General features: G+C 45.6%; 1 protein-coding gene across 2 annotated transcripts in view; it reads right to left on the bottom strand.

Annotated features, from left to right (window-relative positions):
- COPG2 (COPI coat complex subunit gamma 2) overlaps window positions 1-14,293 on the bottom strand; it is a 118,217-nt gene that overhangs the window by 23,284 nt on the left and 80,640 nt on the right. For both annotated transcript variants that reach the window (XM_020880699.2, XM_020880700.2), the window contains 3 exons: window positions 14,078-14,140; window positions 13,278-13,417; window positions 10,884-11,055 (listed from right to left, as the gene is read on the bottom strand). In XM_020880699.2, coding sequence (XP_020736358.1) covers window positions 10,884-11,055; window positions 13,278-13,417; window positions 14,078-14,140 — 375 coding nt within the window. The remainder of the gene's footprint in view (window positions 1-10,883; window positions 11,056-13,277; window positions 13,418-14,077; window positions 14,141-14,293) is intronic.

Genomic DNA, 14,293 nt, shown 5'->3' with positions numbered 1-14,293 from the left:
GAGGGTCCGAGGTGAGGAGGGGTAGGTGCTGGACCCTTGCAGCTAAGGAATGAGAAGTTACGTGAGAAGATCAGGGAATCCAACCACCTCAGGAGAGGGATTACAAAGAACCTGAAGAAGTGGGCATGGACAAGCAGATATTCTGACTCCAGAAGTGGGGCAAGGGTATGACAGATCCCATGCAGGAAAAAGAGCAGTGTTGGTATGACCAGCAGTGAACCTGGGAGAGCTGTGAGGAGATGATGGAAGGTCAGAGAGGAGCCCAGAGGGGAAGGTCTGTCTCCACAATGGTGGCCCCAAAAAGGACAAGTGCTTCGGGGCAAACCAGGACAGCAGATGATTCAGGACAGGACACGTGGCACCAGAGGGACCACGAGGGCAGGTCCAGAAGTGACTGGACGTCAAGGAAAGACCATTGGCCCAGTGGCATGCTGGCAGCAGGTGAGAGAAGCAGGAAGACTCTTGAAGATAAGAGAGAAAGAAAAGGCAGAGGTGGGGCCAAGTAATGTTCCGTCCACACTCAGTGTGGGGAAGGGGATAGTGGAGTCTGGGTGCAGCCGTGGTCCCTGAAACCACTAGGGGCGTCAAGGGGACAAAAGGGACAGAAGAGGGGAGAAAAGCTCACGGGGGTGCCAGGGGCTCGGAGACAGTAAAGGGCACCGTGGACAAGGTGAAGGCCATGTGAACAGCTCCTAGTCTGGGGATGTTGGCAGATCTTGGGGGTAAGAGGACTGGAAATATGTGGTATTGAGTGGAGACAGTAGGAGCAGAGATGGGAATCCAGGGCCCTGGTTTAAAGACCTGGAGCCCTCAGGAGCAAACAGGGGAAGGGACCCAGCGACAGGGAGGGAGCTGAGGAAACCGGGCAGTGTTGCACAGTGAGATGGGACTCTACACAGAGCCCTGGCGAGTATTCTTAGGGCCTGCAGTACGGACACACGTGGGTGAGTCCAGTGTGGGAGTAGCAGGTGTGCTTAGAAATGGTGGAGGAGCGAGCAGGAACCAAGGTGGAGGTGACACGTCACAACCACTGCTGAATTCATGTATCTGCTTACGGGGGGAGGGAGGGCACTGGAAAGGGTGGGAGTCTAATGTAGTGGAGAGAGTCCACCCAGAGGAGTTGGAAGAGAGGAGGCACCATCAAAACCTGTGGAGTGTCAGAGATCTAGTCTGAGAAGATAACATGGGCAGCAAAGGGGCGCAGAGGGGGAAGGCCAGGGGTCTGTAATGGGGGTTATGAGGTCAGGAGCTCTTGTTTGGGAGGCTGAGAGCTGATGGACAACAGAGGGAGCAAGGCAGAAGAGGATGGAGAGTGGGGGGGCGGGGGCGGTCATAGAGATCTGCACACAGGTGGGGTGAATGGAATGTGGCCAGGAGGGAAAGAGGGCCAGGGGGCCCTGCACTATTTCAAGGGGGAATGTGAGGTCAAGGACAGCTGGCAGGGGTGTAGCATGGGTGCTGATGGAGAAGAAATGGAAGCAGTGGCGGCCTGGAAGGAAGAAGAGGAGGAAGCGGCAGCTTGGGGAAAAGAACTGTGGGCAATGGCTTGACTAAGAGGGAAGAGAGGAGAAGAAGGAAGCTGAGACAGGAAAAGGGAGCCTAAAGACCACGGCCTTGTCTGGGTGAAGACCCAAGGTGCGTAGAAGCAGCTGGAGACAGGGGCCATGACGACTGGTGACGTGGGCAGCGCTGCACAGGGAGAGATGAGAGAGCCTGCACAGAAACACCGCAGGCCTCGGGGGCTCGAGCGTGGACACAACTAGATGGGGTCCAGTGTGGGTAGCAAATAGAATTGGCAGAGGAGTGGCCGGGAACTAAAGTGGTATCGACAGTGCTTCTGTTATTTACAAGGGACCTCTAAAGGGTGGAGGCCTAGAATGTGGCAGAGAGACTCCACAGAAGGAGCCAGGACAAAAACAGGGAACTTCAAATCATAGGTCTAGTCGGAGAATAATACGGGGGAGGCACAGAGGCACAAGAAAAGAGAGCGGGGAGGGCAGGATGGTGGAGACTGGGGTTGGGGGCTCAGATCAGGAGGCTGGATGTCGGGAACAGAGGGGCAGGGAGAATGGGATGGAGAACCAGAAGAGTCTTGAAGCACAGCTGAGAGGAGATCTGCATCATGTCACCAGGCAGTGGGAGAGCAAGGCAATGGTGCAGGGCAGGGGTGCATTCCAGGCTCCGAAGGAGGAGAGGTGGGAGCAGTGGAGGAGGAGGAGGGAGCACTTGGGAAGGTAGGGGCCTGGTGTGAGTCCTGTGAGCAGTGGCTGGATGAAAAGGGCAGTGAGACAAGAAGAGCCGTGCCAGGGTAAGGAAAGGGAATCTAAAGGGAAACCGAGGCCTGAGCTATGGAAGGACTGAACGAGAGACAGATGGTGGTTCTGGAGAGAAGGGGCCAGGGCAGGGGATGGTAGGCGTGTGAGCTGGGAGAGCAAGTCCCAGGAGGGATCACCGCCTATGGAGAAGGGATGACCCAGGGCAGTGATGACAGGCATCAGGGAGGATGGAGAGGAGATGATGGGCCTAGAGGAGAGGCTGACGCTGTCCCTGGGCCAGGGAGGGGAAGGGGAGGAGTGGATCACGTGAAGACAAGTCACAGGAAGGAGCGTCCACACGGGTCTTGAGGTGGCAGGACAGGAGGGTCACCTGGCAGAGACAGACCAGGTCATGGGAGGCACCCGGGGAAGATGGAGAGCAGAGGGCAGGGGGAGGGACACAGGCTGGACAGCAGCAGGGGGAAGGAGAAGGGGGAGGTAGCAGAGAGGCATTCTTGCAGACGGGCCACCCAGAAGGACTTAAGAGTTACAGGGCCAGCCAGTGGGGGCTGAGGCTTGTGGAGGGAGGCGTGGAAAGAAAGGGGTGGCTAGTGGTGGGTGGGAGCAGTGGCTGCTGCTGCACCTGGAATGTTGCGGCTAGGGGAGAACTTTCAGCCAGGCTCTTCAGTACTATGGATCCGATCTGCTGGGGAAGGGCTCGGGGAACAGAGTGGGATGTGGGTATCAGGACTGGGTAGGGAATGGGTTTTCCTTGGGGTTCAGGTCAATTTGACAGAGCTGAACATAGGAAGGGGCTGTCTGGGATCAAGATGCGGGGTGGGTGGGTTAGGAGACAACTTCAGATACTGGAACACCATGTGCTTTAACTGAGCTTCTGGCCTGGTGACACAGCCAGTGTTGGGGTGATGACTACAGGTTGAGGACCGGGAGGACCAGTGAGTCCACACAGAGGACAAAGGGGAGTCACTGCAGGAAGGGAGGAAGGGAAAGGTCTGCTCAGTGGAAACACAGAGGGACAGGAAGACTGGGGGGGGCGGGGGGCAGGCTAAGGCTCCCCAGGGGGACAGCGTCACAGGTTTGAAATGAAGAATGGTAGCATAGGGTAAAGGACAGTGGCAAGTGCCAAGAAGGACACGCTTGCACCAAAGATCATGTCCGAAAGCCTGAGAGTCATAAACGGAGAGGGGTGGGGAGAGGAGTGTTGGCAGGCGGTGTGGTTTAACAAGAGAGGTGCTCTAATGCACACTGGGGTTTGGGTCACGGCAGGTGTCCGAGAGCTAACAGGGAAGGAATGAGGTGGTTCCAGGAGGACAGTGTCCGGCCAGTTTCAGGGGAGCAGTGCTGGAATCTTGAGGAACTGGGCCAGTCGCAGGTGATCGGAGGCCCGTGGAGGGCAAGCAGCAGTGCAGCCCAGGGAGGCAGGCTGGCCTTCCACAGCAGTGATTCTTCCCCGGGGTGGGGGGGGGTGGTTTTCACCCGTGGGGGGGCTGGGGCATGGACCCCAAGGGAGGCCTATCAGAACATCTGAGGGTGAGCAGTGCTCTGCTCCAAAGAAAAACATCGAAAAAGAAAATACAAAAACAATCCTCAGAGATGTTGCTGATAGGCTGGCCTTGGGGGTCATGCATCCTCGGGTGAGAATCACTGGGGGGAAGGCAGGTGGAGAGTGGGGCAGAGAAGTGAAGGGTCAGCAGATGAGCCTTCTGGTCCGGCAGAGGGAGGCATCAGAGTCCAGACTGTCAGACTTGGAGGAAAAGGACCCATGACCAGGCAGACAGCGAATAAATGAATGTAGACAACAAGGCACCTGAATGATGGGGGTTGGGGGGTAGGATGGGGGGGTAGTTACTATCAATCAGTTGGGAGCAGATTGCAAGCATGGTGTCCCTGAATTTGAGGTTTAAAACTCTTTAGTAGGTTCAAGGTAGATGAAGTGATGACTGAAAGGAAGGAGCATTGTGTATATTTGTGCAGAGAACATCAGAGGGGATGTCCACATCATGGAAGGGGGCAGAGGGGGTGGGAGAGGTCAGTCCACAGTAGCGTGTGGGGGAGAGATGACTGCTAGGAGGGAAGACGGTAGGAGGGCAGACAGCAGGACGGACCAGGGAGGACAGCAGGTTGTGTGTATTTGTGCAGAGAACACCAGAGGGGATGTCCACCTGATGGAAGGGGCAGAGGGGGTGGGAGAGGTCAGAGCGTCTGGGAGAGGTGACTGCTAGGAGGGAGGAGGAGGAGGAGGGCGTCTAAACCTCTGTGCAGGTCTGGACGGAGTGTGGTGTCAGGAAGGGGGCTGGCAGATGTGGGGGCAAGAGGGTGAGAAGAAGGTGAGAGCGCTGTGATGAAAGGAGAAGTAGGAGAATCAAAGGCCGGTGCTCCCAGAGACCTGATCAGAGGAGTGTGAGACAACGGTGTGGATGGAGACATGAAAGGTTACACGGAGGGGCGACATCGGGTCATGGGGATCAGAAGGTGAGCTCAGCCTGGTACATGAGGGTGGGTTGGAAGGTAGTGTGTGTGGATTCAGCATATTGTATCACAGTGCTGAAGCAGAGAGGACTGAACTGGGTTGAGTAGAAGGTGAGGATCAAGAAGGATGCATAGGACAGAGAAAAATGAATTGGAAGGTTCAGACAGTAGCCTCTTTAAAGAATGTCACATGACTAAGGTTGGACAGTTTCTTTTGCATTTGTGCAGTAGAGAAGGTAGTCAGGAGAGATGATGAAATCAGGCCCCAGGCGTAGGAGGGATCAGGTGAGCATTCTGAAACAGGTGGTAGAGGAGAGGAGGTCTAATGGGTAGGAAGAGTGAGGAAGGTGAGGCGATGGCACCCGTTACCTAGGGTGGGAGAGGGTAGTTGAGAGGGTCAGGAACACAGTGCACGAAGTGTGACAGCAAGTGGCCAAAGGATGGAGCCGGATGTCCATCCAGGAGCTCTGCCCCCATGAGCAGGCCAAGGCAGTGAGGAAGCCCACACAGGAGGCAGAGGACAACATGGTTGAGGCCATGGTGGAACATGGGAGAAGTGGATGAGGCAGAGGAGGTTGAGCTGGTAGAGGAAGCGGGCTGTAGAAAGTGTTTGAAACAAGTCTGTCAGTGCAGAGCGTGACTAGATGAAATGATAGAAGGTCAGACAGAAGCCTGAGGGACCTGAAAAGACAGATACTTAGGGATGAATAGGGACAGCATACAGAGTCACTACAGTATGATGCAGACCAAGAGCTGGCTACAGGCGAACATGAAAGAGGATCAACGAGAGACCCGATACCAAGGAAAAGCCCACTGCCCCTGTGGGCAGGTGGTCGGGGAAGCAGGATGGCATGCTGAGGACAAAGCAGAGGGGCGGGGAAAAGGCAGAGGATGCCTGAGCAAGGTTCACTCGCATTCAGCGTGCAGAGAGAGAGCCTTTGAATTCTGGAGTGGCTGTGAAGGTTGTGGGAAAGTGTTGAGACAGGTGAGGAGAGCCAATAGGAAAAGAAAGAGACAGGCAGCATGGAGGGCAGGGAGGACCTAATGGCTGTGTAAAGGGTCAGGGTAGTTAAAGGGGGCTCCACAGAAAAGGGGAAGACAGCTTCAAGAGCTCCCAGTCTGGGATACCAGCAGATCTCATGGGCAGGAGGGGTACCGTATGTGGTATGGAGGTCAGACAGTAGGTGCAGACTAGTGACTATAAGAAAGCAAAGGTGCCATCTGTTATAACCATGAGCAAGCACTGTTTTATGGGAAGAGAGACAATGCAGAATATTTATGGAGGGAGAGGCTACAACATGGTCAAGTACAAAGCAAAGGTGCAATCGACTGGATTTTTAAAGAACTGTGTTTAGCACTGGGAAAATATGCCTCCTACACATACTTGATAAAGTGTTCATATGTTTGTTCTCTAATGAAAGTGAGCGAAGGAAAAATGGAAAGAAGTGGTTAAAGTAGGAACTTAGTTGACAATATACATATAAATCATTCTTGCAATTATTAAGGAGCATTATAACAGTTATGATGCAGAGTGCTACCTGTTCAACTTGATCACAATTAATGAAGTAAGGAAAAATGGGAGAAAACATAAAAAGAAATCGTCACAGGGAAATTGGTGGCTTCCTGAAAATCTATCAGGTAATTATGTCAGAGTGGGTGGATTCAAGAGAATCAATGGTCATATAGAGAGAAAGTCAAAAAACAAAATCTGAAGGGAGAGCATAAGCAGCAGTCCTTGTAACATCAGTACTCCGGACATCCAAAGATGATAATGCATGCCAGAGGATGGGATTATTTTGAATATTAAAGAGTAGGGTTACATTTTCACATACTGAAGGCACTGAAAGGCCAGACTGTGAACCAAACCTGAGGGGTAACAATAAGCAGAGGTTTTTACTAAGGCTACAAGAGAGGGAAGAGGAAATGAGTGGATATCCCATGGTTACACTGCGGAAATGAGTGGATATCCCATGGTTACACTGCATTCTGGAGAGATGTTATCATTCAAGAAAGGCAGCAATAAAGATGACAACTATCAATGATGATGGTGAACATGAAGTGTAGGATAGGAAGAAAGGTTCAAAGTCAGCACAGAGGAAATGTTAAAAATTTCAGTGTTTGAGGAAAGGGAAATTAGTTATGAGATGAATGAACAAGTGAATGAGTGTCTCAGACTTGATCCTGGCTGATCTCTTTTAACAGGTCAAATTTGGAGGAATATGGACTCTCTAGCTAGACTGATACAAAATTCTAGTGATAAAGGGAACAGATATATTGTGGCTAAATAGTAATGTTCAACTTATCCTGCCTGCTTTTTTAGTGTTTGAACAAAGATTGCAGATTATGTGCTTAGCTTGGAAGAATGTAAGGTTTCACCTAAGGATCAGTAATATAAATCCCAGTGAGTGGTTAGAGGTGAGTCAGAGTTAAAAAAAAAAAAAAAAAACTGAGATAAATTTTACTTCACTGAAATTGTGGATTTAATTCAGAATGTCAGGAGTTAATGTGATCAATAGTGAACAGAAAATAATGGAATGGAAACAGCAGCTTCAGAGAAGAGTTTGGAGTCCATCAGAATCCTGGGGTAGCTCCAGTTAATATAAAGGTTTAAGGAGGTGTAGGTAGAAAGTCTAGAACTACAGTATGAATGCTGGTATGCATCGTATGAAAGAGTTGTGAACTGTTAAGTGGGAGGCAGCCACTTTCATTTTCCCTAATGAAAAAGAGATTCAGATATGTACTGTTAAATGTGACCTTGGTATGGATATTTTCTGTTGAGGGCTATTTAAATTTGTTCAGATGGTTTGAGGTAAGAAATATGATTCTATAATAACAGAGTTCAATAATTAAAGCAATATAGGGATTAGAATGGTTCTGAGTAAGTAATAAAACAAAAGGGTCTGGTCATTACAGAGTAGGGGAAAAATTCACAGAATGTTGCACATATGTGTTGTTACTGGTGTAATAAACATGCAGAGGAAAGAAAGTTGCTGTGTGAGAAAGAATGCTGGCTTGAAGGCTTTTCTGACAGTTTTTAAGTAAAGGGTAGTTGCTGGAGAACAGAAGATCAGTTGGACTAATTTGAGACTTAAGATGTTGGTTACTCTTTTTTCAATTTTCCCAAGATTTCAAGGAAGAAGTTATGGTAATACTTGATGTTGAGTTTAAATTTTTTCAGATGGCATAGATTTTTTTGTACACTTTTACAGTAAGGAGAAATGGGAAGGTTTTAAAGATAAAGAAAAGGTAAGAACAACTGACAGAATAACTTTCTGAGGAAACTGGTGGGTCTCTATCTTTTGAACTGTTAACAGCTTGATTTTTAAAAGAGTTAGGTAAAGGGAGAAAGTGGATAGTTTGAGAATACCTTCTACCTATTAAGTATTTACTATGTGTCTGGCACCATGCTCATCACTTTACTTAATTTCATTTTATCCTTACAACAATCCTAAAAGGTATACAGAGATCAAAAAAACATTTGCCTACGATTAAGCACTCAGTGAGTAGCAAAGTCAGAATTCAAATCCTAATTTATCTGTCTCCAAAACCTATTTTCCTTCCTATTCTGTATAGTCTTCAGGTTGAAGGAAGGAAATCACAATCTATAGAATTTCTTTTTTTTTCCTGCAACTATGTGGAAAATATCTTTTCTGAGATGAGACAAGCAGAGGTGATGTATAGATCTTTATGTCATTGGTTAAGATTCAGAATATCTACAACAGGAAAATGCTGAAAGGAAGGAATAGGGAAAATAGACTTTTATTACCACCTGTGTCCTGGTATTTCTCTTCTGTTCATTGCACAGCAAAGACTTTGGATTGGCCATAGGCTTAAAATTTCATAATTTCTAACAAAGACTAAAGAATAGAAAGGAGTTTTTTTTTCCGCAGGTAAATGATGGGTAAAATCATTGGTAAAATTAGTAAGTCAACCTACTAATTTTTTAAAACTTTCCAAATTTTAAAAGTCCGAATGTTGAGACTAAATTTCATTTCTTTTATCCAAGATATAATCACAAGAGTTTATAACTGAGTTTGAACACCAATCAGCAAACCCTTTTGAATTTAGAAAATTCTCCAAATGCCAGATTTTTATAAACAAAATACTAACAACCCAAAAAAAAAAAAAAAAAAAAAACCCACTAACAACCATCAACCAAAAGAGTCCATAGCCAGCAGACCAAAAGCTGAAACCTCTGGGCTAATTTGTAAGATGTATGTTTTAAAAAGAAACTAACTCCTTAGTAAGGAGGGATAAAACCTCCCTATGCTTTCTGTCTTGGTAGAAATGTTTTCTGTTGTTGTTGTTGTTGTTTTCTCCTATACTGTATATAACTTATGTAATTTCAATATTGTTGTTTTATGTATTTTTGATATTGTAAAACTGTATTTATTGTATTCTGTTAGAACCACTCCCTGGGATGTGAGGCACCTGAGTTATCAGTTATCCAAGCGAACCTGGGGAAATGGGAGGAGCTAGTATTCTCAACTGGGAAGAGCTTGATTCTTCAATGAGTTTAGCATTTTGGTTCCCTCTAAAATTAAGTGACGAAGTAATGGCATTCCTTAAAAAACAGAAAGTTTGTGGGAAGTAAAAATGGGGTTAGAATTTTGAAATATGAAGAGGTGGCTACTAGAAAAAGAACAGAGTATCCCAGGATGATGGCAAAAGTCACAGGGCTATATTTAGACTGGGCCCAGATATTGGTTTAGAATAAGGTTAAATGAAACTAGCTACATAAGAGTACAGCCAGCTTAATTACTGGCTGGTGGACATTAGACAAATCTAACCAGAGGGAAACAGACCAGGAAAGAAAATGAAGTTAAAAGGGAATGGAATAAGAGAAACCTCATAAAAAGGGGTAAAGGAGATAATTAAAGGTTAGAGTTGGATGGCCTAATGTTCAAAGGAGAAATAGTGGAGGCCAGACAGAAAGTGCCTTCCTACCCAGGGGGTTATGGATCCAGGGTGGCTGCAACTGCAGGTACACCCAGGGCCAGAGGGAACAACCTGGGGTTCAGACCCAGCAATGGTGCCAACTTGAATCTACCTCGTGCTAGAGTTGAGTAGCCTGGTCTATCATCCGACACAGCTAAGATTAGGCAGGCGCTCCCGGAACCAATATCGAAAAAGGGAGTTGGGAGAGGGGCTAAAGGAAGACAGGTTAAGCCCCAAATGTAACTGAATGATGACCAGGGATAACTATTTATTAGTACTTTTACGATTTCTTGTAACTCTGTAACTTTCCCAATATTTGTTAGCTATATGTTTTTTCCTGTATTGTAGTAAAAATTGTTTTTTCCTGTACTAGTAATAAAAACTGTTCAAAATGTAAGTACAATGTGTGTGCTTATTTCGGTACAAACTGGGTAACAGTTGTGAATATACTCTGCAGCAAATATGGGAAGAAAAGGACTCAGGTGGGAAAACAGAAAAGAAATCAAATACAATACTTGACATTCACAGGGGGTAGGTCATAAGGTCTTAGAATCCCAAATTTGTAACTACTGTTGACACTAGCAGTTGGCTCTCCTTCCCACATGTGCCGCACCGCTCCCCCCGCCCCCTCCAACCAAGCTCCCAATCCAATCCCCAAGAGTGCACACAGGTCAAGTAGATCACAAAGCCTTTCTCAATTGTGGATACACAGATGTTAGTTAAACTAGTCACTAGGCTGAGACATACTCTCAGACACTTGCCTTGTGTTATAGGACCCTTAAAAACAATATATTTTATGATGCCATGGGTCTACTAACTAAAAAGTCCTTAGGCTGCCCTAAAGAAACATCAGGGAAAAGCAGGCCATGATCCTTCATAGGAGACATCAGGTATATGCACCCTCACTAGTAGTGACACTGTTTGAACAGAAAGTGTGAGTTCTGTTTTGGGCTACCACTGTATACATTCAGTTTCTCTTTTAAAATTAAATGTCCAGCATATTTTACTCAGAAACTTGGTTATAAAATTAGTATTTCTATAGTAGTAACTAACTTTGTAAATTTACAGTTCATTATCACTACATTTATGAATCCCAGAAAAGAAACAAATTCTTTGGACCCCAAATATCTATCCAGATACTTCAGAGTTCAAGTGCTAATCCACCATTAATCACATCTCTTGCATCCTGTGTATTAGTACCTGCTATAGAGTCATCTTCGGGTAAACGAACAAGAGTATAGCATACTCCTGGTTGGTTGTAAGGCAGGCTGGGGGCTGGGATACAACACAGCACTTCATAGGCCTCTGATGGCTCCACCTGCACTGTCACTTTCTCCAGTAGCTGGTCATTGAGAGTATTGGTACAGTCAAACTGAAAAGTCATCAAATAGGAAAGTTATGAAAAAGAACTGTTTTCAAGTAAATTGTTTCTTCCTCCCCATAACCCACGACTCAGTTCTGGAATCCATTAAACTTTCTCTCTCTAAACACTACACATGTCTCCCCCTAAGATTTTTCTTGAGACAACAAGGATAAGCTTATTCTTGAAGTCTTTCTTGTTCATATTATTCACCAGTCTTTTCCTCTTTCCTGAGATTTGAGTTCTACCAAACAAGATGGTAGAAGTCTGACAGCTGGCTGAGAATCGACTTGAAATCCAAGTTTTTGGAACAACACACTTAATTTACCCTGATATTAAGTGATGATCATTTTTTTCACAGGTTATACTTTATGCTGTCCAACTTTTTCAGACATTTCAGTTTTATGTTCTTTTAAGTTTAAATCATCAAAAGTATCACATCACACAAAGGCATCTCTCTAGCTATGGAGTTAGGAAAGAAAACCAGAAAAATGCTGCCAAGTTGCTTCTCTATAAAAGGAACCAGAATCATAAACTAAAGGAGTTCAGTCAGTTCAGTTCAGTCGCTCAGTTGTGTCCGACTCCTTGCGAGCCATGAACTGCAGCACGCCAGGCCTCCCTGTCCATCAGCATCTCCCGGAGTCCACCCAAACTCATGTCCATTGAGTCGGTGATGCCATCCAACCATCTCATCCTCTGTCGTCCCCTTATCCTCCTGCCCTTAATCTTTCCCAGCATCAGGGTCTTTTTCAAATGAGTCAGTTCTTCGCATCAGGTGGCCAAAGTATTGGAGTTTCAGCTTCAACATCAGTCCTTCCAATGAACACTCAGGACTGATCTCCTTTAGGATGGACTGGTTGGATCTCCGTGCAGTCCAGGGGACTCTCAAGAGTCTTGTCCAACATCACAGTTCAAAAGCATCAATTCTTCGTCGTTCAGCTTTCTTTACAGTCCAACTCACATCTATACATGACTACCGGAAAAAACATAGCCTTGACTAGACAGACCTTTGTTGGCAAAGTAATATCTCTGCTTTTTAAAATGCTGTCTAGGTTAGTCATAACTTTCCTTCCAAGGAGCAAGCGTCTTTTAATTTCATGGCTGCAGTGATTTAATGAAATTAACTTAACATTAAATTTAATTTCACCATCTGCAGTGATTTTGGAGCCCCCCAAAATAAAGTCACTGTTTCCCCATCTATTTGCCATGAAGTGATGGAACCAGATGCCATGATCTTTAGTTTCCTGAATGTTGAGCTTTAAGCCAACTTTTTCACTCTCCTCTTTCACTTTCATCAAGAGGCTCTTTAGTTTTTCTTCGCTTTCTGCCATAAGGGTGATGTCATCTGCATATCGGAGGTTATTGATATTTCTCCTGGCAATCTTGATTCCAACTTGTGCTTCATCCAGCCCAGCATTTCTCATGATGTACTCTGCGTATAAGTTAAATAAGCAGGGTGACAATATACAGCCTTGATGTACTCCTTTTCCTATTTGGAACCAGTCTGTTGTTCCATGTCCAGTTCTAACTGTTGCTTCCTGACCTGCATACAGGTTTCTCAAGAGGCAGATCAGGTGGTCTGGTATTCCCATCTCTTTCAGAATTTTCCATAGTTTATTGTGATCCACACAGTTGAAGGCTTTGGCATAGTCAATAAAGCAGAAGTAGATGTTTTTCTGGAACTTCCTTGCTTTTTTTAATGATCTAGCAGATGTTGGCAATTTGATCTCTGGTTCCTCTGCCTTTTCTAAAACCAGCTTGAACATCTGGAAGTTCACAGTTCACATATTGCTGAAGCCTGGCTTGGAGAATTTGATCATTACTTTGCTAGCATGTTGAGATGAGTGCAATTGTGCGATAGTTTGAGCATTCTTTGGCATTTATTGCCTTTCTTAGGGACTGGAATGAAAACTGACCTTTTCCAGTCCTGTGGCCACTGCTGAGTTTTCCAAATTTGCTGGCATATTGAGTGCAGCACTTTCACAGCATCATCTTTTAGGATTTGAAATAGCTCAACTGGAATTCCATCACCTTAGCTAGCTTTGTTGGTAGTGATGCTTCCTAAGGCCCACTTGACTTCGCATTCCAGGATGTCTGGCTCTAGGTGAGTGATCACACCATTGTGATTAACTGGGTCATGAAGATCTTTTTTGTACAGTTCTTCTGTGTATTCTAAACTAAAGGAGAATTAATACTAAATCCCTTATCAGAGCCAGTTATGACACGTCTCTCACCTGGAACACAATGTGATTGGTAAACATGTGCTTGACACAACGAACAAAATATTCTGTCTCTGCTTCTGTAAGTTGAACAGGCTCAGAAGACTTGAACAAGGGTCCTAGATTCATAAACTCAGGAATGGCAGCCAGTTGCTCTATCAAGAAAAAAGGAAAGAAGAGAAGGAAAAAAAAGAAGACGGGAGAAGATATTACTCTGGGTAGCTAAAATATTTTAAGAACACTCAATTAATAATATATCCCCAAGCTTTAGTGAAGTAATCTTTTAAATAAGAGTTTATACAGTTAATTGGGCTTCCCTGGTGGCTCAGCTGCTAAAGAATCTGCCTGCAACTTGGGAGACCTGGGTTCAATCCCTGGGTTGGGAAGATCCCCTGAAGAAGGGAAAGACTATCCACTCCAGTATCCTCGCCTGAAAAATACCATGGACTGTATAGTCCAGGGGGTCACAAAGAGTCAGACACAACTGAGCGACTCTCACTTCACTTCACAGTTAATTACTAAGAGCAAAAAAAAAAAAAAAAGAAACTTAATTCCTAATTTCATAGAATTTGAGTCCTGTTAACCAAGACACACGGTAAGAACAACATTCTGAGTAAGCGGACAGCTGGAAATTGCCAAGTCCCACAGATTCCAATAGTCCTAACAATAGGAAGCTATGACAATAAATTATATTCAGTCATATAAAGATTTCCCATACTGAGAACTAATCAAATTAAATAAAAAGTGGTGGCCTTCATTATAGTTACAATGCCTAGGGAGCTGGGCTACTTCCTCTACACAGCAAATTATCATACCTTGGAAAATGTCTTGCCTGGAAGGCGCCAGCTTCTCGGGCTTAGTAGACAGCAGTGTGATTTCTACAGAGACAGGGATGAGCAGTTAAGTGAGCTTTCCCTCCCACTATGTCAAGTCAAACATGCATACAGCAGATGAGGACAAAAACTTCCAGCAGATATATAAGGAACTATTGCTAAATCATACTAGGAGGTTCTTTGTCACCCTTTTTGGAG

Source organism: Odocoileus virginianus, chromosome 1, assembly GCF_023699985.2.
Source record: "Odocoileus virginianus isolate 20LAN1187 ecotype Illinois chromosome 1, Ovbor_1.2, whole genome shotgun sequence".
NCBI classification, from domain to species: Eukaryota; Metazoa; Chordata; class Mammalia; order Artiodactyla; family Cervidae; genus Odocoileus; species Odocoileus virginianus.
The sequence above is the reverse complement of the archived record's forward strand: the minus strand, read 5'-3'. Positions and strand labels throughout refer to the sequence as shown.